The sequence below is a fragment of the Humulus lupulus genome, chromosome 8 (assembly GCF_963169125.1).
Source record: "Humulus lupulus chromosome 8, drHumLupu1.1, whole genome shotgun sequence".
Classification (NCBI taxonomy): domain Eukaryota; kingdom Viridiplantae; phylum Streptophyta; class Magnoliopsida; order Rosales; family Cannabaceae; genus Humulus; species Humulus lupulus.
Window position 1 is genome coordinate 15,662,605 of NC_084800.1, and position 23,405 is coordinate 15,686,009.

General features: G+C 31.2%; 1 protein-coding gene and 1 long non-coding RNA gene across 2 annotated transcripts; one reads left to right on the forward strand and one right to left on the reverse strand.

Annotated features, from left to right (window-relative positions):
* The first annotated feature begins 9,436 nt into the window (after positions 1-9,436).
* Positions 9,437-22,912, forward strand: LOC133794767 (uncharacterized). The gene is made up of 2 exons (XR_009875313.1): positions 9,437-9,604; positions 22,515-22,912. It is a non-coding gene; the product is annotated as an uncharacterized LOC133794767 (long non-coding RNA).
* On the reverse strand, positions 9,718-22,773 carry LOC133794766 (calcium-transporting ATPase 12, plasma membrane-type-like). The gene is made up of 2 exons (XM_062232151.1): positions 22,495-22,773; positions 9,718-12,983 (listed from the first exon to the last, which is right to left on the reverse strand). The coding sequence occupies exons 1-2, from the start codon at positions 22,771-22,773 to the stop codon at positions 9,897-9,899; spliced, it is 3,366 nt and encodes a 1,121-aa protein (XP_062088135.1). The 3' UTR covers positions 9,718-9,896.
* Positions 22,913-23,405: the final 493 nt, after the last annotated feature.

Consider the following 23,405-nt stretch of genomic DNA (forward strand, 5'->3'; position numbering starts at 1 on the left):
CTTCTGCGAGGCTCTCGGGCGCTTACTCTTCTTGGCCCCTCACCCCTGGAGAGCACGGTCTCGAGATTGGAATCCATAGTATCTACACAGTCACACCACATTATAAGAAATTTCAGGACACAAAAAGTTAGCATAATGTACACAGTCAAGGAATAAAAGGACAAGTAACGAGGAACCTAACTGGAACTCTCCCCAGAGCTCGTGCTCGGCGACCACGTAATTCCCCCATTTTCGGAGGAGGCAGGGGGAGTCCCTTCCCTATATGTGGAAGTCAACCTCGAAAGGTCCCTATAATCATCTGTCCCGTACTGAACGACTATTCCATCCCAGACCTCATTTAGACTATACATAGTATCGTACTTCCAGATGGACCCAAAATGGGTATGTTTTAAATATTTATAAATCGCAAGCGCACGAATCGTTCATATAGAATAGTGATCGTGTAAGCAAGGATATCGAACCCAAAGGAGTTGTCTAAAATTGAAAAGAAAACTATGTTAAACCAAAATTAATAACTTCTCAAAGATTGATGAAAATTTGTAACAATAAAAATAAAATAAAAGATAATAATAAAGATATTAAAGGCAATATATATAACTAAATTAATAATTGTAAACAAGATGGTAGAAGAAAGATTATTAAGATAATAGAATCTACAAAATGTAAGTTTAATAATATTTATTAGTATATTGATTCCCAAGTTTTAGTGATAGTTAAAATAAGTTAAACTATCATTTTCCACATAGATTATAGATTTAAGAACAAATTGTTTCTAAAAAAAAAATAGGATTTTTCTTCACTTTTCAAAAAGTATAATTTCAAAGTATTTAATGCAAATCAACCTAATGAAACAACATAAAATCAAATAACATTATTTATAAGGCAAAACATAATATTTTTGTTCTAAGCATTGGATGTGTACAATTTAATGACACGTCTTACACAAATAATATTATGTTTTTGCATTAATGAAGAACACAGTGTAAATATGTGCTAACAATAAAAAAATACATGATATTTAAGATGAAAGAAGATATTTGAAAAAGAAAAATCCATAAACTTTGTTGCACAAAATGGGAAATCAACATACAAAATAAATACTATCTAGTTACATATTGTTTCATCATCACCTTAATAATCTTAAAAATATTAGAAACTCATAACTAGAATAGAAAATACAAACAAAAAAATTACAAACATAACTTAGGAAACATTTGGAGGAAAACCCCAAATTATTCCTTTAAAAATACATAGAAAATTAACCAAAAAGAAGAAGAAGATGAAGATAATAGAGAGGTTTGAAAGTGTAGAAACTTTGTGGTATGACCTCTCCCTAAAAATAATCACCCCCAAATGGTCTTGAAAATTCCCTATTTATAACCAAAATGAGAGTATTAAAATAATCAATTTAAGTTAATTAAATTAATAATAATATGGCAAATAGGGGTAAATTATAGGGTGTAATGATGATTTTGGGGTAAAATGTGTAGAAAAGTTTGGGTAAAAAAATGGCATTTTTGGGCAAAAGAGACAAGGGGGGTGGTTTTGTGGTTGTTGGCAGCTGGCTGGCTGCTGTGGGCCGAAGGTGTGTGGCTGGGCTTGGCTGCTGGCAGGTGCGACCCATGGTGTGCAAGGAAGGCAGCTGGCGGGTGGGCCTGGTTGGGCCGAAGTCAGCTGGAGATGGGCTGGTGGAGGCAAGGATCCGTGGGCTGCTTGAGTGACGTGGGGAAGGAAGCAAGTGGTATGCATGGGAACATAAGGAGCAGCTGGCGTGTGGGAGTTGGGTGCTTCGGTGGGCCTTGTGAGGTGCCAGGTGGCCCAATGGGGCTGTCTTGTTGTTGGGCCGAAGCTACATGGGAATCAAGGGCTTCAAAAATGACATTTTTAGCTCTTTCTTTTCAGTTTTGCCATATTCTTTTCTTTATTTTTCTTGGCTTTTCAAGCACCAACAATACAACAATTTCCTACAAAATAAACATAAATTAAGTCATAATCAAATATTTTTAAGTATAAAATAAATCAAGTTAATTCTTTTGAAAATATTAATTATAACTTAATTTATATTTAACATTTAAGTTCAAAATTGCATCTTTTTACTTCTAACTTAACAATATTAATTTTAAATAATTAAACTATAACATTTTACAATAAAATATCTATAAAAACATATAAAAATCTAAAAAATTACATTAAGGCTAATAAATTAAAAATGACTTAAAAACTTAATAAGTTACTTAAAAACTCAAGAACTAAGCAATAATTAGCATATAAAATATGGTAAAATAACTCAATTTTGTAGAGTTATCACTTCCCTAGCCAACTATCAAACCTATGAACCCTCTCATCTACCCAAGACCATACATAAAAATTGTCCCTATCATCTGGGCACAAGATTAGGGTGTCGGGTTTATGCTTAAGTAGTGAAGGAGACCATAAAGCCGAGCTAAGGATGATCGTACCTATGTCACTCAAGCTCGAAGCCTCATCATTGGCCTCATTCCCCAAGCATGGACTCCTAGGACGGTGAGCTGGGGATCATGCCTTAGAGCTTCTCCTCGGGGGAAGGCTGTTGGTTGGAAGAGGCACAAACTCCCACTTGGTGTACTTCTTGTAGGCTCTATCGTTTGTGGACTGATCCGTCTCCAGGAGACTACAGGCTCAAAGATTATCTTCATGAAGAAGATAAGACAGGGAGTGCCTACCATAAGGGAGTTGAAGCAAAGTCTCCTTGTGCTTCTTCATCTTATCAGTGGGAGTAGGGAGATGATAGTTGGCTAAAGAAGTGAATGTATTATGAATGGTTTGAGCCTAAGCAAAAATTCGAGCATAAAAAGAAAAAAGATCGTATACTTACGGATTCGCCTAAACGAATAGTATCTGGAGGGAGCCAGGCCGTCCATCCAAAAGAATGCCAGCTTGAAATTGGGGGGATGGTTCGGCAGGTCCTCGAAGATTTTCTTCTCCCTGGGATAGCTCGAGAGGTAGTAGAAGTCATCTCCTCCCCGAGCTCAAGAGGGGTTGCTTTTCAAGCAAAAGAGATACAAAATCTCTTTTGGTGAAGGTCATTCCCACTTTAGCTCATGGTAAAGCGACCTCAGGGCTGACAAGACCCTGTATGAATTGGTCTGGATTTGGAAGGTCGCGAGCCCAACATAATCCAGAAAGTCCTTAAAAAAGGACTTCAAGGGCAATGAAGCCCCTGCCCTCATATGCTCTTGGCTCCAAGTCGCGAGCTTCAACTTATTGTCAGGATTGCTTCAACTTATTGTCAGGATTGCCATCTCCCGGGGCACGGAAGCTACGCTCTTTGGAAGTGGGAGCCCGACATCTCAGCGAGCCTAATAATCCTAGGCTGTGGCGTGATAGGATGTTGGTTATCTGCCCCAATGAGGAGACCGAGCTCCAATAATGCTCGGCCTCGAAAAATTCTCCCCTTGAGGTGGGAATAGTGGTTGGTTGCGAGGTAGATGGGGGATTTGATGGTTCTTCCATCAGTGAAAATTTGAGATCACCTGGCTTGAATGCGACCGTCACTTTAAGAGTAGGGTCGAGGGGGATCAGTCTGGGCTCAGGGTCCGGGTCTGGATAGATCGCGACCCTAAGTCTTTTTCTCTTCAACCTCGTCAATTTGGCGTCGAAATTGAGCTCGGGTGTCCTCTTGCTCACACCTTAGTTCGTGCTCCCGAATCAAGCACTGATTCCAAGTAAAATGTGACTCCGGGCTTGGGTTTTTCGGTGAATAAGGAATCACAAATTTTGACCCCCACCACTTTTCCAAATTCTGCGACATCTAGCAAGAAAGAAAAAGGGTGAGGGCCAGACGAACAAGAGATTAAGAATAAAAATCAAAACGGTTTGAGCTCGAATGCTCGAGACCATGGAATGAGCTCGGTCAAAAGAACAAGATCAAGCTTAGAGCGTGTATTCCACATAAAGGGGAAAAGTGGGTTTATTTTTTAGAATCCCAGATTTTCAGGGAAAAAGTTGGCGGTTACTCAAAATGTGATATTTTTGGGAAACGTGCAATTTGAAAACCCTAATCCTATACCCGGTTTCTTGGTCTACACGATATGATAGTCAAAATCAAGATAACCCAGTAAAAGCCATATTTGCATTATTTATGAAAAATCTGGGTTTGGAAAGTCGTAACACGAGATGAACCTAAAAACTACAAAACTAGTAAATCTGCCTAAAGTGCAACAACATAAACATGCATGAAAAAACAAATTATATACACGAACATATGGGGTCAAGAATAGACACTTACACAATGTAGATGGTGGGAACAGAGAAATGGATGACCGAAGGAGAGATTGCAAAAACGATCTCACGGAGCCGAACAGGCCAACGGTGTGTTGTTTTCTTGGTTTGGAGAACATGCAAAAACTGGTCAAATCGAGTTCTGGTTTTCTTTTTCCTTTTATTGTCTTTGAAAATTTGAAACGTAAAGTGGAAATGAGGAAGACGATGGCGTATTTATAGGCCCCAAAGGATGCCAAACGACGAAATGATCTGGACCATTGGCTAATTTCGATATCTGATCGAACGGTCAGGGACAAATGGAAGGGTGGCACCATAAAGTTGGCAGGCGGACAGACGTGCGCATGGTGTAAAAGACACTCAAGTACTCTGACCAATCAATACCTGGCTGACACGTGTTTACACTCGAGTGCAATTGATGGTACAATTTCCAAGAAAGGAAGTTCAAAAGTTCCCTTCTCATGGGATTCGAACTGATACTTTTGAGGGGGCAAAATGTTTCACCCAGATTTCAAGATAAGAATTTATGACCCCAAAAATTGGGCTCGTTAGGTGTGAGCTTGAAACACATTCGGTCGTCATATGATTCAATCGTTGAACCTCTTTGAAGTAAACGACGACCTCAAAGATGTGTGGCCTCGAGTGTGCTCTGAGCTCGCAATGGTCATGGTATGACATACTTTTCCATGATTGCTTCGAGCGAGATGGATCGAGCTCAGGAAATACAAGCTCGGATGTGACAGTATCGTCAGCTTCTATTTGTTCCAAACATAGCACGAAGTTAGGGGACGAGCTCGTGGTTGACTCATAGTCTCGGCAAGTTCGATGCCAATTGCTGATCTCGAAGATTTGATGAATCATCTGGAATAGCCCATTACGTGTGAACATGTTTATTGTTGCACAATCCCAATATTTAAGGGATATCAATTAAATCGTTATATGTTCCCGATCTTCATGGGACATTTCCATGTATAAAGGAAATAATGCATTAAATAGCATTATTTCAATTGATTTACAGAATATCTTCCCGAAATATGTGGGAATGAATTCTACAACCTTCCCTATAAATAAAAAAGGAAACACCATTTGTAAATGACTGATTTCTAATTTCTAGAGAGAAAACTCTGGGCAACTCTTCTTTGAAAGGTTTCTAGAAAACTCCTAAGTCTTAATAACATAGACTCGTGGACTAGGCAGAGTTAACTGCTGAACCACGTAAAATCCTCTAGTTTTCCTCTATATTCATTTGCACAATTATTTTATTGTTTAATTGCTCTACTATTTGAGTTGACGAAAAACGACGTCAACACTACAATATCCTTTTTAAATAATAGATATTGATATGTTATTAATTGTTTAGTCTCTATTTCTACTATTTTAGGTTGTTTGTTAACGTATTCTAATAAATCTTTTATTTCTTTCTTACTAGGAAATTTTTCAATATTTATTAAAAAATTATATTTTATTATTTTTATTAGTTATTTGTTTTTTAATATAGTCTATATTATCTAATAATTTATTTTGAAACTCTTGATCTTTAAGACTAGGTTTAATAATTTTATTAATCTTTATAAATTTTCTTTTTAATATTCTAATAATATAATAGATCTTATCTTGTATAAGATTTTATGATTTAGCTAACTTATTTATCTCATAATCTTTACTGGAAATATGATAAGTATGACAATGATTAGAAGAATCTTTACAATTGTTATCTAATAAGCAATATTTTTTAATTATATTATTTGTATCTGTTTTCATAAATTAATTTTATATATTAAAAATTAATAAAAACTGCACTTATTTTCTTTTTAAAAATGTAAGCTTGAAAATTGAAAATTTTGTGGTATATTAAATACGTTTTATGGTACCAGAAATCAACTATTGTGATTATAAGCTTCTTACAGATAAGAAGATCTATATTTTTGTAGTTTATTATATAGTATAATAACTATGGTATATAGTATTGTTGTATTATTGATAAGAAGTAATATTATATAGTATCAAATGTTAAATATTGTAGGCTATAATAAATATTGTAGGCTAAATGTTATAATATAATGTTATAATAATAATTATAGATGAATATGTTATATATATCAAATGTTAGTTATTGTATAATAACTATGGTACATAGTATTGTTGTATTATTCATAAGAAGTAATATTATATAGTATTAAATGTCAAGTTTTGTAGGCTATAATAAATATTGTAGGCTAAATGTTATAATAATAATTATAGATGAATATGTTATATATATATATATATATCAAAAGTCAGTTATTGGACGCTAATAATCAGTAATATTTATGACTGTTTGATTTCTGTTTTTGAAAATGTCACTTTTAATACTTTCTAATAAAATTATTTGACCAGATATAAATTTATAGCTAATATTATATTCCTCGTTTAATAAATGGATATGATGTTTGTTAAAAACGTTTACTATGTTATGTGATAAATTATCAAACTGATTATCTAGACTTTCTATTAGTACATTTATTAATATATCTATATTGTTACTATCTATACTGAGTTGACAGAGTTTATTGATATACTTTCTATGTCTCTAGGTACGTTCATATATTCCTGGTATTTTTAGTTTATAAGAACTTCTTATATATAGTTTATAATTGATTATAAAAATAGTTATTTTCATAGATATGAAAAATATTTGGGTTTTGAGAATAAAATTTATATTCATATGATAGTAGAGTGTGAATGGAATATTTTGACTGAAACTGCAATTCTTTTGAAAAAATTTCTTATCATGTAAATTTATTATTTTCTCATATAAAATGTGACGTTTCTATACATATTCATATCTCGGGTGAACTTCAACACAACTTTTTAACAAGCTTATCAATGGCATAAACAAGTTTAATGAAGCAATGCCTAGATCCTATTATATGCAATACCCAATGTTTTTATCATTTTGAAATAATTTAAATACTTGATTGAAGATCTTTGAGAAAACTTGAAATTTCTGAAAAAGATTCACTGTCATCTTCTACTATCGCAAGATGTTTTAGCAATGGTAACCTATTTTATTAATAAACTTATAAAATATTATACAATAAAAGAGAAAGCTAAGTTACTCTGAAAAGTAACCATGTCTGAAAATATTACTCTAAAAAGTTTAGCTACATTTGGCTAAGATTTTTTCTGAGCTATTTTAGCTAATTAACTATTTTACCTAATATACTATAATAATGATATAATATTTAGGAGAATTCTCTAATGCACCAAAAAAGATAGCACACCATTATATATTGTAGTTATTTACAGCATCTTGTAAATTTTTCAGAAAATTTCAAATAATTTACAATGTCGAAAATAAGATTCAAACATGTTACTTTGTACGCGCATAAAAAAAAAACAGTCACACGTGCAACAAACTATTTGAACTTTGTATTCTACACTATAAATTATTTGAGATTTCCCTAAACTTTGTAAGATGTTCTAAATAACTACAATATATACGATTATAAAAAAAAATTGCGTCAAAAATATTCTCGAGCCAAAAACTAGAGAGAGAAAGTACACCAGTGTATTGTTTTTGGGATGCCGAAGAACTACCCTAATATTTATATATAGAGTATTATTTCAACAACAAAAAAATGTTGTCCCCAATTTCCTATCACCTCCTTATCCTACCAATTATTTTAAGACACCTCATTTATTTATTTAACATATATTTAAATTGATTTACAACTTTCTATCTTCCCAACTATATTAACACTATCTTTCCAATTAATATTTGACTACTCTAATTAATATTACCATTCTCTCTCTATGAATAATGTCAATCAAAATAACATTTTTATTTTAAATTATTCTATGCTAAAAAGATTAAATCATTTTCTATTAAAAAATATTAAAATAATAAATCTTAAAAATTTATTTCTCTGTTTACCCACAACATCAAATATAACTAAAAATGTATATACTAAACCATCAAATCTTATATGTAATGTAATGTTTGTGTGCTGATTTTCTTTACTTCTATTTTTCCTTATGTATAATAGACTAATATTTATATTAGAAAGGTGATAAAGTAGTAGTTTTTTTTAATAATTTTGATATAGAAAGATTATCTCTATAACATCGATGTGTAAAGAAAAAATGATTTATACTTTTTTGGATCCTGTGTTTTTTTTCATTACTTGTTTGGATTCTGTGTTTTGACAAATTACTTTTTGAACCCTATATTTTGTAAAATGGTTAAAATAAAACCCTAAATCTGATTTTGGTCAATGTTTTCTCAACTAAAATTACAAATAATTTACCAAACTAATAATTCAGAACAAAAATAAAATCATTCTGCTTAAAAACTGTGTTGTTATATTCAATTTTTTCTTCATCAAAATTAAGTTTAGGGTTCTTTTTTAACTATTTTACAAAATATAGGGTCCAAAAAATAATTTGTCAAAATACAAGGTCCAAACAGGTAATGAGATAAAACACAGGGTACAAAAAAGTATAAACCCAAGAAAAAAAAAGAGACTTTGCTATTATACAATCAAAAGAAAAGAAAAGAAAAACATTTTGAACAAGATATTTTATTAGTTGTAGATAATATCAACTAATCTAATAAATATTAACAATACAAAATAATATCAAGTAAGTATGATATATAGTATATATATGACAAATAAAAAAATCAATAAAACTTTTGAATCAACCGTAAAAAGCATTGTAAAAAGATGGAACTTACATGTATAATAGGTTATAGAGAAATTATAGAAAATAACCTAAAATAAAACCATTAAGTACATGACAAATAAAAAAAAAAAAATTGCATCAACTGTACAAAGCATAGTATTTCGACTTTTTTTTTTCTTTTTTCATTCTTCTCTTCTTCAAATCAATACTAAAATATTTATTAAACAAAAAATTAAAAAAAAATTATCAAAAACATTTATTATTTTTTTGTTTTTAAAAACAAAAAATAAAAATAGTTACTAAATATATTTTTATTTTTTAAAAATAAAAATAAAAAAACAAAAATAAAATTATATTTCTATTTTTGTGTTTAAAAAATTTAAAAACAAAATTTTTACCAAATTCAACCATTGTTTTCTAAACGTCTTTGATGAATTAAAATTTGTTTATAAAATGGGAGATGATAAACCAAGATTTCTTTTGAAGTCCCACAACTTTTAAATTTTAAAAATGTGATTTGAATTCTGTACCCATCACACCCTGAGAGAACGCAAGTGGTATATTATTCAATTATTTCAGTTGACTTCAGAGACTCTGGTTCCAGTACCAGTTACTCCATTCTTCATCGTGGAATCATGGCCTGTCTCAAGAACTTTTGTGCATCGTTAGCTCAGCTCAGGTAAGTTTTACATCCTTCAACTCTTCCACGAACATGCCCCATTTAATTTTATTTTTACATTTTTTAAAAAGAAAAAACTACGGAGATGGCAGAAGTTTTACTTCGTAATTCAGTTTTTGGTATTAAAGTTGCAAGTATGGCTATTCTAGACTAATATTGTAATTGTACAGCAGAAATAGGTTGAGCATAAATTTGCTAAAAGTATCTCAAGTAGTAAAAATAGTTATTCTGTCAAGAGTCAAAAAGATTAAAAAATTAAAAAATTAAAAAAGCAAAAGAGTACTATAATTAATTAAGATGGTTCTGATTCTGAAGTAGAATTTTCAGTACTCATCAATGGAAACTCTAGATTAGAAACCGAGTCTGAGGAAGCAGAGTCATGAAACCTGTTAAGTAGCTTCTTGGTGAGGTTCCATGTGCACTTTGCAGCTGCATCTACTGGACACGAAACAATCCCTACAATGAGACAGACAACCCATTGAGCCAAATTCAAACTCTCATCCCCAACCAGGACATGGGCCACCTCAATGAAACTCGCCTGTAGTCCCAGTACGAACACCATAGCCAAAGAAAACCAAGGATTTCGATGAATCCCCTTCCACACGTTTATCTTCTCTAGCTCTCTTGAATTCACCTGGTTGAAAATTTGGCAGAGAACGAAACTGTTGAAAATCATGGGCTTACTGACATGCTGCTGCCGCTTATGAATCCTCAAGAAGTGCAGTAGATAATGCCCTTTGAATTGAAATGTGACCAAGATGGTAGTCTGATATAAAGCCTGAATGATTATATTTCTACACATGGCTTTTGAAATGAGAGGCTCATTTGTTCTGATTGGAGGCTTGTGCATCAGCTCATCATTGGGTAATTCCATCAGTAGAGCAGGCCCTATTACAAGAGTTGTGACCAAATTAGTCCAAATCAGTTGAATGCCGGTAATAGAGTTTGATCCCAACCACATTGTGGTGATGGATGCTATCAATGTTCCAGCAATGTTGGTGACGAGATCTAGTTGAATGTACTTTTGAATGTTGTGATAAGTACATCTTCCGCACTCTGTAACAGTCAGCAAGGACCTCAAGCTCCCATCAAAAACTTCCAGGTTAAAGATCTCTCTTATCATTTTGCTGCTGCGAGTCCCCATTGTAACACAGAGATTAGCTTGGCTTTGCATGGGAATGTCTTCTATTCTACTTCCAAGTGCTATGACAACGTCTCCTTTCCTTTTCAAGCATTCCATTAGAAGTATTCTGTCAGACGGAAGAGAGTTACCCATTACACAGATTTTATCTGCTTTCTCCATCCTCTCTTGCTCATTGTAGCCTCGAAAATCTTCACCTGTAATTACCAGTCCATCCGGGGGAAGAATTTCACAAGCAGTAGCTATCTTCTTAAGCTCTGACTTGTCATCTTCTGAGATTAATATGAACTTCACTTGGGCTGCTTTAAAATTTTCCAATGTCTCCTTTATTTTTGCGCAACAGGTGTACTCCTTGAGACCAACCATTGCTATTAAGATTAAGCCATCTTCGTCCATCAAGTCATCGTTTTCCACAACTGTTGCATCAACCTGCTTGCAAGCAAAAGCAACCGGTTTTAGATCTTGGGACCGCATCTTCTCAATATTCTTCTTAAAAATCTCTAGTTTGGTACCATCCAATTTTTCTTCCTTTCCATTCTTGTCGTAGTAGCTCGCGCACTTTCCTAGTATTGTTGATGCAGGGCCTTTAAAATGCAAAGACATATTCTCTATCTTGGCGTTCTTCTTCTTCATTAAAACTGCACTTCCTTCTTCATTTGAGATTAATCCCTTAATCTTCATGACTGTACAACGTCGCCACAAAGTGTCGAGCTTTATCCCCAAGTTTGAGTTAGCCCATGGAAGAAGCGGGTCCTCTTCCTTACGAGCACTTGATGGCATCACAAGTGGCGCGATGATACCATTACCAAGAGCTTCACGAATGAGTTTTGGCATCTCAGCAAGATTGATGGCTTCATCAATACCACCAATGAAACACATGGAAACATCAGTTGGGTTCAATGGAGTTTTATCAGTGCAAATGACTGTTGCTGATCCCATTATCACAGAACCCAGCAGTCCTGGATCTGAAGCTATTTCAGACAACATCTTCTTTCTCCATAAAATGGTGGTAATTGTAATGATAACCGGTACTCCTTCCTCAAGTCCCACCATTACAACAGTCAGTAAAGTTACTAAATTTGCACCCATAATTCCTCTTGGTTTCATGACAATTCTCTCTATAAAATCCACGATTCCGTTGTTCGTAGTTGGACTCCCTTTGATCTTTGGAAGATCAGAGTCAGAATCAAAATCTTTGTTAATCATAAAACGTACAAAAGGGACTACCAGAATGATGATAGAGATTATGAGCCCGACCATGTGCATAACCTTACTCAACCTATCAAGTTGAGCAGGAAACCTCATGATCCTGTCTGGGGTTTGAGCGGTAGCGGCTGCTGAACTCATGAGCTTACTAAATTTGGTGTGTGTGCCCGCAGTCGTAACTAGCATACGTCCTTCTCCATGAGTCACTGTAGAACCGTGAAATAGAAACGGATGTTCTTTGTCAACGGTCAAATATAACCCGTCATGCACCACCAAAGATTCACCTCTAATGAATAAACCATCGGCAGGGACTAGACACCCGGTTTTCAACAAAATAACATCACCTTGGACGAGTTGGGAGATGCAAACTTTTTGTTCGATGTTCCGTCTGTAAACAGTGACCAAATTCTGCTCCAAATGTAATGGATCCCGCCGCGATCGTGTAAGTAGCCAGAGCTCATGTAATGTAGGCACAACTACGAGTGTGATAACGCCAACCATTATGAAAAACCCCTCGTACCAACCGTTCTCGGCCCCATCTTCCTTTATACCAAATCCAATCGACAACGCCGCAGCTATAGTAAGAAACATAATAGCGGCATCATTGCAGTGTTTTAAAAGGATTCGGAACAAGTCTGAAGAAGGCTGAGCTTCAGTTGCCTGCCCTGTAGTGGGGAGATCTAAATCACTCTGCGACTTTCGCCAAGTTATATCCTTTTGGTCGCCAGAGATTCCAGCCTCCAAATCAGTATTTAAAGCCTCGGCGATTCCTTTGACACCTCCGAATTGGTTCAAGGAATCAAAATCCTCGGTGTTCACTATCCTGACGATGTGTGTAAGTTGTTGGATTGCATCAGTAGTGGTAGTATCAACAGCCGTGGCAGCCGTGCTAGTAGTAGTAGTAGTAGTAGTAGTACCAATACTAGTCTCCGCCTCCCCCGGAATATCCACATGGATTTGACCATGATGATCATTAGATAATGCAAGTGGAACATCTGTGCCGCTTGCTCCCCTCAGGACTGATTCTGATACCTTCCAGAAATAATAAAATCAAGACAAAATAATGTTAATTGATTTATATAATACTGGTATATATATATATATATATGTCGATCTATCATTAGTGCTTCTGCGTAGTACTTGTGCTTCGAAAATGGATGAGTTGTGGTAGGACGAACATGAACTAATAAGTAGATTGCTAGCTAGATTTCGTGTTTATAAGATGTTGATTCGCCAACTGACTTGTTTCTTCTCATTAGGCTTTACAAGGAGGCAGTACTAGCGGTTCACGTAATTTAGTGTCTATTATCAACAACATGCAGAAAAAGAAAAGAAAACGAAATCAAGTTATAACTTGTACTTTCCTAGAAAGAATGTACAAAAATAAAATATATACATTAGCTGATACTCTTATTTACCTTTTGGTATATACGCGTAGTGTGTGCATAAATTTTTGTCATTTTTCTAAATGCAGCATTAAATTATGCAAGTTATAATTTGGTTACTTAAAATAAAATAATAATAATAAAAGACGAATTATCATATTGCAATGGCAACAGTAACACAACCATAATAATACTTATGAAATGTTAAAACATAATAATGCCAAATGACAAAATATCAAATAAAATAATAAATGTTTTAATAAAAAAACATAGGTTAGACATCGTTGTGGTCGTATAAACAGACTAATGGTACTGCAACTATGAGAAGATCACAACTTTGAATCATTCTTCCGTAATGGAAAAAAAAAACATTGTTGAAAAATTAATATAATATAATATAATATTTGTGATACTGACATTATTCACACAAAAAAATGTATGGTATTTGTGTCACTACTCAATAGGAAAAGTTTCAAGAACACCCTGTTTTAACAACACATTTATTACCAGAAATTAAACTTTTAATTATTAATTAATAAATATTAAGATTAAGTTTTAAAAAATATGTAAGCTTATATTTTTTTAATTATTTTTAATGATTTAAATAATTAAAATTATTTTTAATATTATGAAGTATAATGTGGATGAATAACAAACAACCACGTGCCTCCACACTGGCACTTAATAGAATAAATTAACGGAGACTGTTAATTTGGTAAAAGAATAAGGGATTGGGAGGTATTATTGGTGAAAATAAAGAATGGAATTTAAGTGTAACAAAAGGTAAAGATAAATGGTTTTACCACCCATTACTCTTTTTTAATACAATTATATATATATTACTTACCATTTTTCTACCATTTGTTTGTGTTGAAATGTTTTTAGATTGGATACTTTTTAGTGCTTTTTTTTTTTTTGAACAAGTCTTTTTCTACTAATTAGTATCTAAATCATATAGGATTCTCATGTTAGTCTATTTTCTACTCTTTTGGTGTTTCTCAATTTTTTTTATACTTTTGGTTGTTTAAGTTTCATAATGAATTTATTTTAGGTATACCAAATAGTATTTAAAACATATTATTGATTGATTTATGTCTATTTTCTACTATTTTATGCTTTTTAGTATTATTTTTTTAAAATGAGCTCTTGTTGTTCCTCTAATTGATATCCATTCTATAATACTCTGTGTTTATTGTTCTACTAATTGGTGTCCAAAAATTGAACTAGAAAAAAAAAATAACACCATAAACATCATCAACTACACATTAGTATCTACTGAAACAATTGCCCCAACGACCAATTAGTATCTAAATAATTGCGTTGACTACCAAATCGTATACGACTTCATCTTCTTCCATCAATATATTAGATTTTGTTAGGTGAGGTAGTAAATCATTTAAGGTGATCTTGATGTTCACCTAGTGTAAATTTCCCTAAAGAAATATGTAATAAATTAATGATTTGGTTAATAAAGTTATTTAAGGAAAGTTGTTATGGTTGTGAGTAATTTGGGGAGAGTATTATATTATTAAATTAAATAAAATCAATCATATAATAATTAATAAGTTTTTGGTATATTATTTTATTTTAAATAAATTTGTTATTATTTATTCTTATTAGTATAGATGTGTAAACTGGCCTAATATATGGTTCTAATTAAAACACTAATCATGGGTTGGACTCTTTGACATAGTATGAGTCTAGCACGAGCACATCATGACATAAAAAATATGGGTTTGGACTCGACACGACACAATATTGTGGGTCGTGCTATGTCTACATGTCAAATACAAATTATATTTAAATTAGAATGTCTTTAATAATAAATTTTATCTATAAATTATATTAAAATGATAACAAAACTCTAACATAACTGAGTATTTATAATCCTATAATAAAAATAATCGTAAAATATAAATTAAAACTATAATAATTAATAACTATAAATATCTGAAAGACGGATAAAGTCTATTTAAACAAATAAAAAATAGATTTAGCTTAGGGGTTAATCCTTCAACTATTATGGAGTGTTTGGTATGAGGTGTGGTTTGGTGGGAATGAGAATGAGAATGTCAAATCTAACCCAATTTTAGTAAATTTACTTTTACCGGCTTGAGGGTTTGTGTTCTCAAGTGGGTTCTATTTTTTAGCTTGATTTGATAGTAATCTTAATCCCTTTGAGCACTTGAGTTTCACATTCATTTAATCTAAATCTCATTTAACTCTACTCCCTCAAACCCAAACCCTATACCAAACACTCCCTTAAGGGTCGTTTCATATGAGGAGTTCACAGTTTTCAAATTACTGAGAAAATTGAAGAGGGTAATCTGATAGTCTGGAATCTAATCTATGATTCTTAGGAATATCACTTTCTGTGTTTGTTTGTACATAAGAATCTGTCAAGTTTTCATATTTTCATAAAATTAATGTAATATTTTTCAAAATAATAAATAATATAATTATAAATAGCAAATGATATTTTATAAAATTACCAAATTTTCTTTTAGATTATAATTTATAAACAATTTTACTCATGAATTATTTTTTTAAAAGAACTAAAAAAATCCAGTCATTAAATACTTGAATATAGTATAATTTTTAAAAATACAAAAATACTCTTATTTTATTTTTAATAATATTTCATTTGTTATTTTAAATTAAAGTAATGATATAAATGTTTTACATATCAATTTATTTAAATAAACAAACATTATTTATCATTTTATAGTTTTGATATATGTATATTCGTTTTTATATTATAAGCTTCAAAAACAAAATAAGTTATTGAATAAAAAATTATTGGTTTAAGATTTTTTTTAATAATAATTTTGAAGTGTTCAACATTTTTTGGTATCTAAAAACCACCTATCAGGTGAGTTTTACTTGAATCCAAAATCAGGAAAAGTTAAAACCCCTGAAGTACAGTTTCTTGGGTTAAATTAGGAAAAATCAAATCCAGTACCAAACATGAGAAAGTATTCAGATTCTTATTCCGTCTCCAGATTCCTGTATACCAAACAACCCCTTAGAGATTGAAAAGATGGGAGATTCAAATCTCTATTCTTACTTTTTTATTTTGATAATAAATTAAGTGGGCAACTTGATTTGGCTCATTTAAAGCCTAGGCCCAAAAATGTGGCCCGTGCCGACCCACATTCAATATTTAGATTTGGGTTTATACATTTTTGGACCCTGTATTTTTTCCCATTACCTGTTTGGATCTTGTGTTTTGACAAATTACTTTTTGGACTCTATGTTTTGTAAAATGGTTAAAATAGAACCCTAAATCTGATTTTGGTCAATGTTTTCTCAACTGAAATCACAAATAATTTACCAAACTAACAATTCAGAACAAAAAAAAATCATTATACTTAAAAATTGTGTTGTTATTTTCAATTTTTTCTTTATCAAAATTGAGTTTAGGGTTCTATTTTAACCATTTTACAAAACATAGGGTCCAAAAAGTAATTTATCAAAATACAGGGTCCAAACAGGTAATGGGAAAAAATACAGGGTCCAAAAATGTGTAAACCCTTTAGATTTTGACTCGTAAACATGTACGATATTTTAGGACAGCAAACACATATCCAATACCATAAAAAGAAGGATTTTTTTTTTCATTTATATACATATAACATAAAATAATTACCTACAACTATTTATTTATGAAAATATCTTGTCACGTCATCAAAAAATACTATATTTTAAAAATAATATACCTGAAATAGAAAAGTTAATAAAATCCCGAATAATCTATTTTTTCTGGGTTTTCAAAACCAACTTTTTGGTTACTTATATCGATTTAGTTACTCTTTCATAAAAAGATTCATTTTTAGACTATATTATTTCATATACATTTTGGATACCTCCAAAACTTATTTGTAGAAAATTTATTATCTTAGTATACTGATTAGTCATTTTTAAGTTATATTATGGTGTCTTAGTATTTAAGATACATTTATGTTGCCTTCAAGCATATTTCATAAAGTAATGAGTTACAATAAAGTATAACAAATACTCTTTAATTGGTAAACAAAAACTAATGTTAAGAGACCAAAATGTGTGTTTTCTATTATAACTTGAAAGTAACTTTTAAGTTTTTTTTTGTTTAATAAATAAAAACCTACTATCACTCACATAAATTACATGAGTGACCAAAAAATATCTATAAACTTTTCATTAAAAAGTTACTATGTATTATACTAAAAGTAAGTTTTGCTAATAAGCTATATGGTACTTTATTGTAACGTATTCATTAGTTTCATAAAAATATACTTTTTATGAAAAATCTAATCGGTATTTTATCGGCATCGTAAGCAACTAAAAATGTTACTTTCAGAAGGCCAAAAAAATAGAAAATTTGGGATTCCATGAATTTTCCATTTCAGGTATATTATCTTTTAAATTTAGTATTTTTTTATGACGTGACAAGATATCTTTGTAAATAAAAAGTTGTTGGTGATTTTTGGAATTAAAATGCAAAAACCCATATATAATATAAATTTCTCTATAAAGAATAAGTAGAAAACCTGAGCTTAATATCATGTATGTGTTTGTGTATCAGTGTGGTGAAGAAAACTATTCTATAAGAGACATTCATACTCAAAAAATATGAGATTTTAATTAATTGTTTTATTAAGATTTTTTTTATTGAATTGGGAATGTCCTTAATTAATATTACTCATAGAAATATATATAAATATTTATATATATAGTTGCTCTAATGTAGAGACTTTTGAACCATAATTTTGCTTAGATAAAATTCAAGGTGCCCTACCAAGTGATGAGTTATGAATATATTTTTTAATTTCGATTTTTATAAAAAAAAATCAAATTATTTATTATTACTAATTATAAATTGTTTTCATTTATGTGTGTGCTCATACTATGCTACTATGTTGTCCAAGTAAGTTTATTATGTGTGAGGATTGTGATTGGTATTTATGCTCAATTTTGCTTCCACTTTCTAACCTCGTCATTAGGTTTTGAGATGTGGGTTTTTGCAGGCTCTTGGACTTTAATAAAAAAATAATGCACTACTACAAAATTGAGTATTCCCGACAGTTTTTAACTCTCGTTATTGAGCAACGACAATAGTCGACTAATTGCCATATAGGCTGGGACCTTTTGTCCATGAGTGTGCGTGTTTGCCACCAAGTCCTACATTGATTATATGTGTAAATAATGAGTGGTATTTATATTCAATCACATTCCAACTCTCTAACCTCGTGATTGAGTTTTGAGAGGTGAATTCTTGCAAGTTCTTGGGATTTAATAAAAAAAAATTATTTAGTTTATTAGGTTTAGAGGAGAATGGCCCAAATAAAATTGTGGCAAAAATCAATAAGTAGTCTAAAAAGTTGCGCATAAATCACTAAGTAGTGTTTTTGGCGGTGAAAATCAGTAAGTAGTTTAAAAGGTTGCACTTGAGTTACTAAGTAGTTTACTTTGCGTCAAAGTCAGTAAGTAGTCTGAAATGTTGCATTTAAGTTACTAACTAGTTTTTTTTTTTTTTTTTTTAATAAAAGTCATATTTTACAACAATTTTGTCTTAATTTTAATTAATTAATAAAAATCTAAAATATACATTTCTAACTTTGAAAAATTATTTGAAATCTATTTTTAAAATAAAAAATAATTAAAAATTTCTACAAAAAAAATTATTTACTTTTATTTAAACTAAGCTTTAGAAAATTATACAACTTAAATTGAATTAAAAATTAATTTAATTAAAATTAAATGATTTTTTCATGTTAAGAATTTCAAATTAATTTTTATAGTTAAAATAGATTTTAAATAATTTTTCAATATTAGAAATATATATTTTTTAGGCTTTTATTAATTAATTAAAAATAAGATGAAATTGGTATAAAATGTGATTTTAGCAACCAAAAAACTATAATTAGTGATTTAGGTGCAGCATATTAGGTTACTTACTGATTTTGCAGCCAAAAAAATTTCTTAGTGACTTAAGTGCAACCTTTTATACTAATTATTGATTTTTGCTTAAAAAAATTACTTAGTGACTTAAGTGCAATTTTTTAGACTACTTACAGATTTCCGCCGCAAAAAAAACTACTTAATGACTTAAGTTTAACTTTTTAGGTTACTTATTTATTTTCACCGCAAATTTTCCTAACAAAATTATTAGATGAAATATGCGAATCTTCATCTACCCAATGAGCATTATAGTGATAGATACTAGGTTTCCTTCTGAGAACACAGTGTCAAGAGTTAACTTGACAAAGAGATAGATCTACCATACTTTCTATTGGATAAAATTGCAATGTGCAATTAAAAGTATAAAGTACTTCTTGTAAAGAATATACTCATAAAGAATGTATTAATTTTAAATAGACTTTCTATTCGGTTTAGTTGAAAGACTATTTCGGGACAAGCATGACACTTACTGCTTATTATGGTCTTAAGTTACATCATATGGATATTAAAGTGGAAATTTTCAATATATTGACGAAACAAGTTATGTGGTACAACCTGCCCAAAGATCCAAAGAATATGGTTTGCAAATTAAGAAAATCCACATATAGACTCAAGCAAGTTTCTCGTCAAAGCTACCACAATTTTCACTAAGTATTGTTTTGTTTGGTTTTGAGATAGATACTTTTGATGATTGTGTATTTGACCGGTTAAGTGGGAGTAAGCAAATGTTCTTGGTCATATATGTCAATAAAATACTGCTTGCCACTAAAGATATACTCATCCTGTATTAGGAATTCATATATATATATATTGAGATTGTTCTTGGGGTATTCTTCAATTATAACCAAAGAAGTATATCAATAAAGTATTCAAAAGGTTTGGCATGAAGGACAGTAGATCAGGTGACAACCCTATAGCTAAAGAAAATAAGTTCAAGTCATTGCTCTAAAAACAACCTTAGAATTCAAGAAATACAAAGGTTCACTATATTTTAGTTATTGGGAATATAATGTATGCTCAAGTATGTACGCATTCATATTTAGTGTAAGTAGCAAGAATGTTGGATAGATGTTTAAGTAACCCTATAAGAAACTTTTGGTATGCATCCAAATGGGTTATAAGGATTCTATGGAGAACAAAAACTACATGTTTAGGGGTGTACACGATTTGGTTTGGTGCAGTTTAGAAGAATTTTGAAATCAAACCTCTCATGCAGTTTTTTCAAAATGAAAAACCAAACCAAACCATTAAAATTAAAAAAACCAAACCAACCCATAAATAAACGGTTTGGTGCGGTTTTGTTTTAACCATATAACCAAATTATTAAAATTTTAAACTTTTTTTATTATAAAATAATTAACTAAATAATTGTATTTAAATAATAATAATTTTAACTTTATTTTTAAGACCATAAAAGTTTACAAGAAGCTTATTGTCTTTGTTGTTGTAAGTGTAAGTATTTTGAATTATTTTATAAAAGTGAGAAAAACAAATATTTACTTTCTAAACAATGTGAGACTTTACATTTTTTTTTAGTTTTGGAAACTTGTGCATGTATTAAATACTACTAAAAACATATTCTAAACAATTAAATTGTTTAACTTGGATGGTTTGGTGGATTTTATATTAACTTAAGTGTAGGGGTTCAAACCTGTGAACCATCATTTCTAAAATATATTTTTTTAGAAAAATTCACGTTCTGGTCCGGTTTAATTGGTTTTAAAAAATTAGAAACAATGACAAAAACATTAAAGTTGAGCGGTCCGGTTAAACCGAACCATCGAACAAGGTTTCACCAGTTATGGTTTTTGACGGTTTGGTGCGGTGCGGTGCGGTTTGGTTCCAAACCATGGTTTGCGGTTTATATGAACACCCCTAACATGTTCACTTATTAGAAATTATAAAATTTGGAGATCATTAAGATTTTTTATTTTGATCTTATATAGAGTTTAGTTTCAAAATCTTGTCACATGGCTACAAAATTAGGAATGTTATCGAAAACCATTAAAGATATATTGTGAGAATGAATCGATCATATTGCATTTTGGAAACAACATAAGTTTTGCAATGTCAAAGGGCACATTAACTTTGAGTTATATGTTATTAAAATGATAGTTCTGAGTATAATAAGGTTCTTAAAGAACATATAAGGACAAACTCCATGTTTTAGATCAGATCACCAAAAATATACCTCTTAAGGGTTTTTTGGAGCTTATTGCTTATATGGATGTGGTATTACTTAAGATTGTGTTGGTTTAGTAGGAGTTTGTATTTTGAATGTTCTTTCAAGCTGACATATTTAAGGTTTAGTTCTGCAAATAAAGTATGGACTAAAGTTTTGAGTACTACTCTGAATGTATTGTCTATTGAGGTTTACATAAGGTATGAAAGACTAAATAATTGATCTCAATAAAGTAGGATCAGATGAAGGTAGGCATGTGTGGATCACATTTGCATGTAATTTCCATGCTACACATACATGATTGATTTATGTCATTTGGTTGTATTGGCATATGTGACCATTGATGGGCTTAGTCACGCTAAATGTGACAAATGACACTTTGATTCCATATTAGTATAATCAATGGACGAGGTTGTTTTAGTCAAAATATCTATTTATTATAGCAAATTTTGAGGGCTCATAAGGTTACACACTATAAGGAACATATGTAGCCCAAGTGGGAAATTGTTTGATTAAAATCCTCAATGTGGGCTTATATATATTAGTGTGTATGTTGCTATCTTAAGGTTGACCCACATAAAGTAATCATTTGGTAATTGGATCATTGGGTGTTAAAGTGTCACAAGTTTAATATGTAGATACCTTAAGTGGTATTTCTATGTTATTGAGGGGGGCTAAATAAAAAATACTAAAACTCATAAACTAATAGTTTCTATATATTCATAGTGGTCTCGAAAAATAAGAGATGAATCTATTCTAAACTACTAGTTTCTATATATTCATAGTGGTTCCAAAAAATAAGAGATGACTCTATACTTTCCTTTGTCTTGATTCTTGGAAGATCATTACTGAAAGCCTATTAATAGATTAATGTATGCTTGCTCCTCTTCTCTTTGAATCATCAAGGTTTATTTAGATTTAAGATTTCATATTTAAGCATTTGTAGCAACATGTTTGTTTATGAAAATTGAATATTATATTCAATTGCATGTTATTACATGAGTGTTCAAAAATTCTAACCAAATAAACTACTTACTTCAATAACATGAGCATCAGTGTTCCTGGGGACAGGGACGTATTGAGGAGGAGCTAGGGGATGAGTGAGCAGTCGTTGTTGATTTCCGTTTTGAGCGTTTTGCTTCAGTAAGAGGATGAATTTTTTCAGAACGATCACAAGCACGCGCCACCGCACAACCTTTCTTGCCGGAACAACGTCGTAACTTGTTGTAGTACTACCACTAGTTACGAGCAACGCAGTACAAGCACTACTTAGCTGAGACAGGTCTAAATCGGCCTTTAATTCATGCAATGTCATACCTGAATTTGATCAAATGCTTAGAGCCAAAAAAAAAAAAAGAAGAAGAATTTGATCGATCTGCACACAAAACTACAAATTATGACTACTTTCGTAATGAAAAACAACGTAAAAAAGGCTACTATATGGGTAAAAGAAATTGATGGTGTACGACTTAATAACCTTTTATATTTTAGTCTGCGATATAAAACGTCTGTGATCGACTTTAATGAGCTTTCTAATATGAAGGTGAAGGAAAAAAAAAACTGGTAAAGGTTTTTGACAATTACATAATAATTTTTTTGTGGATAGTCGACTATATATATATATATATATATATATATATATATACAAGAGAGGAAAGAAAAGCAAAGCGTGTGAGAGGAGACACTCACACCATCCACGTACTTTCTGTTCATTTTCTATTTTTCATGGTTTTTCCTTGCTCCTTAGTTACCACCACCATTACTCGTTTTTTCAATATGAACATATGCAATATGGTATCCCTATTAAACTTATGTATGTCAGACAAGATCAACTTATTACAACATGCAACTAGTTTAATATAATGTTGCACTTGTTTTAAAAAATTAATTGAGGTGTTATGTTTTGTTATTAATATATATCTATATATTTATATAAATAAGAGTTGG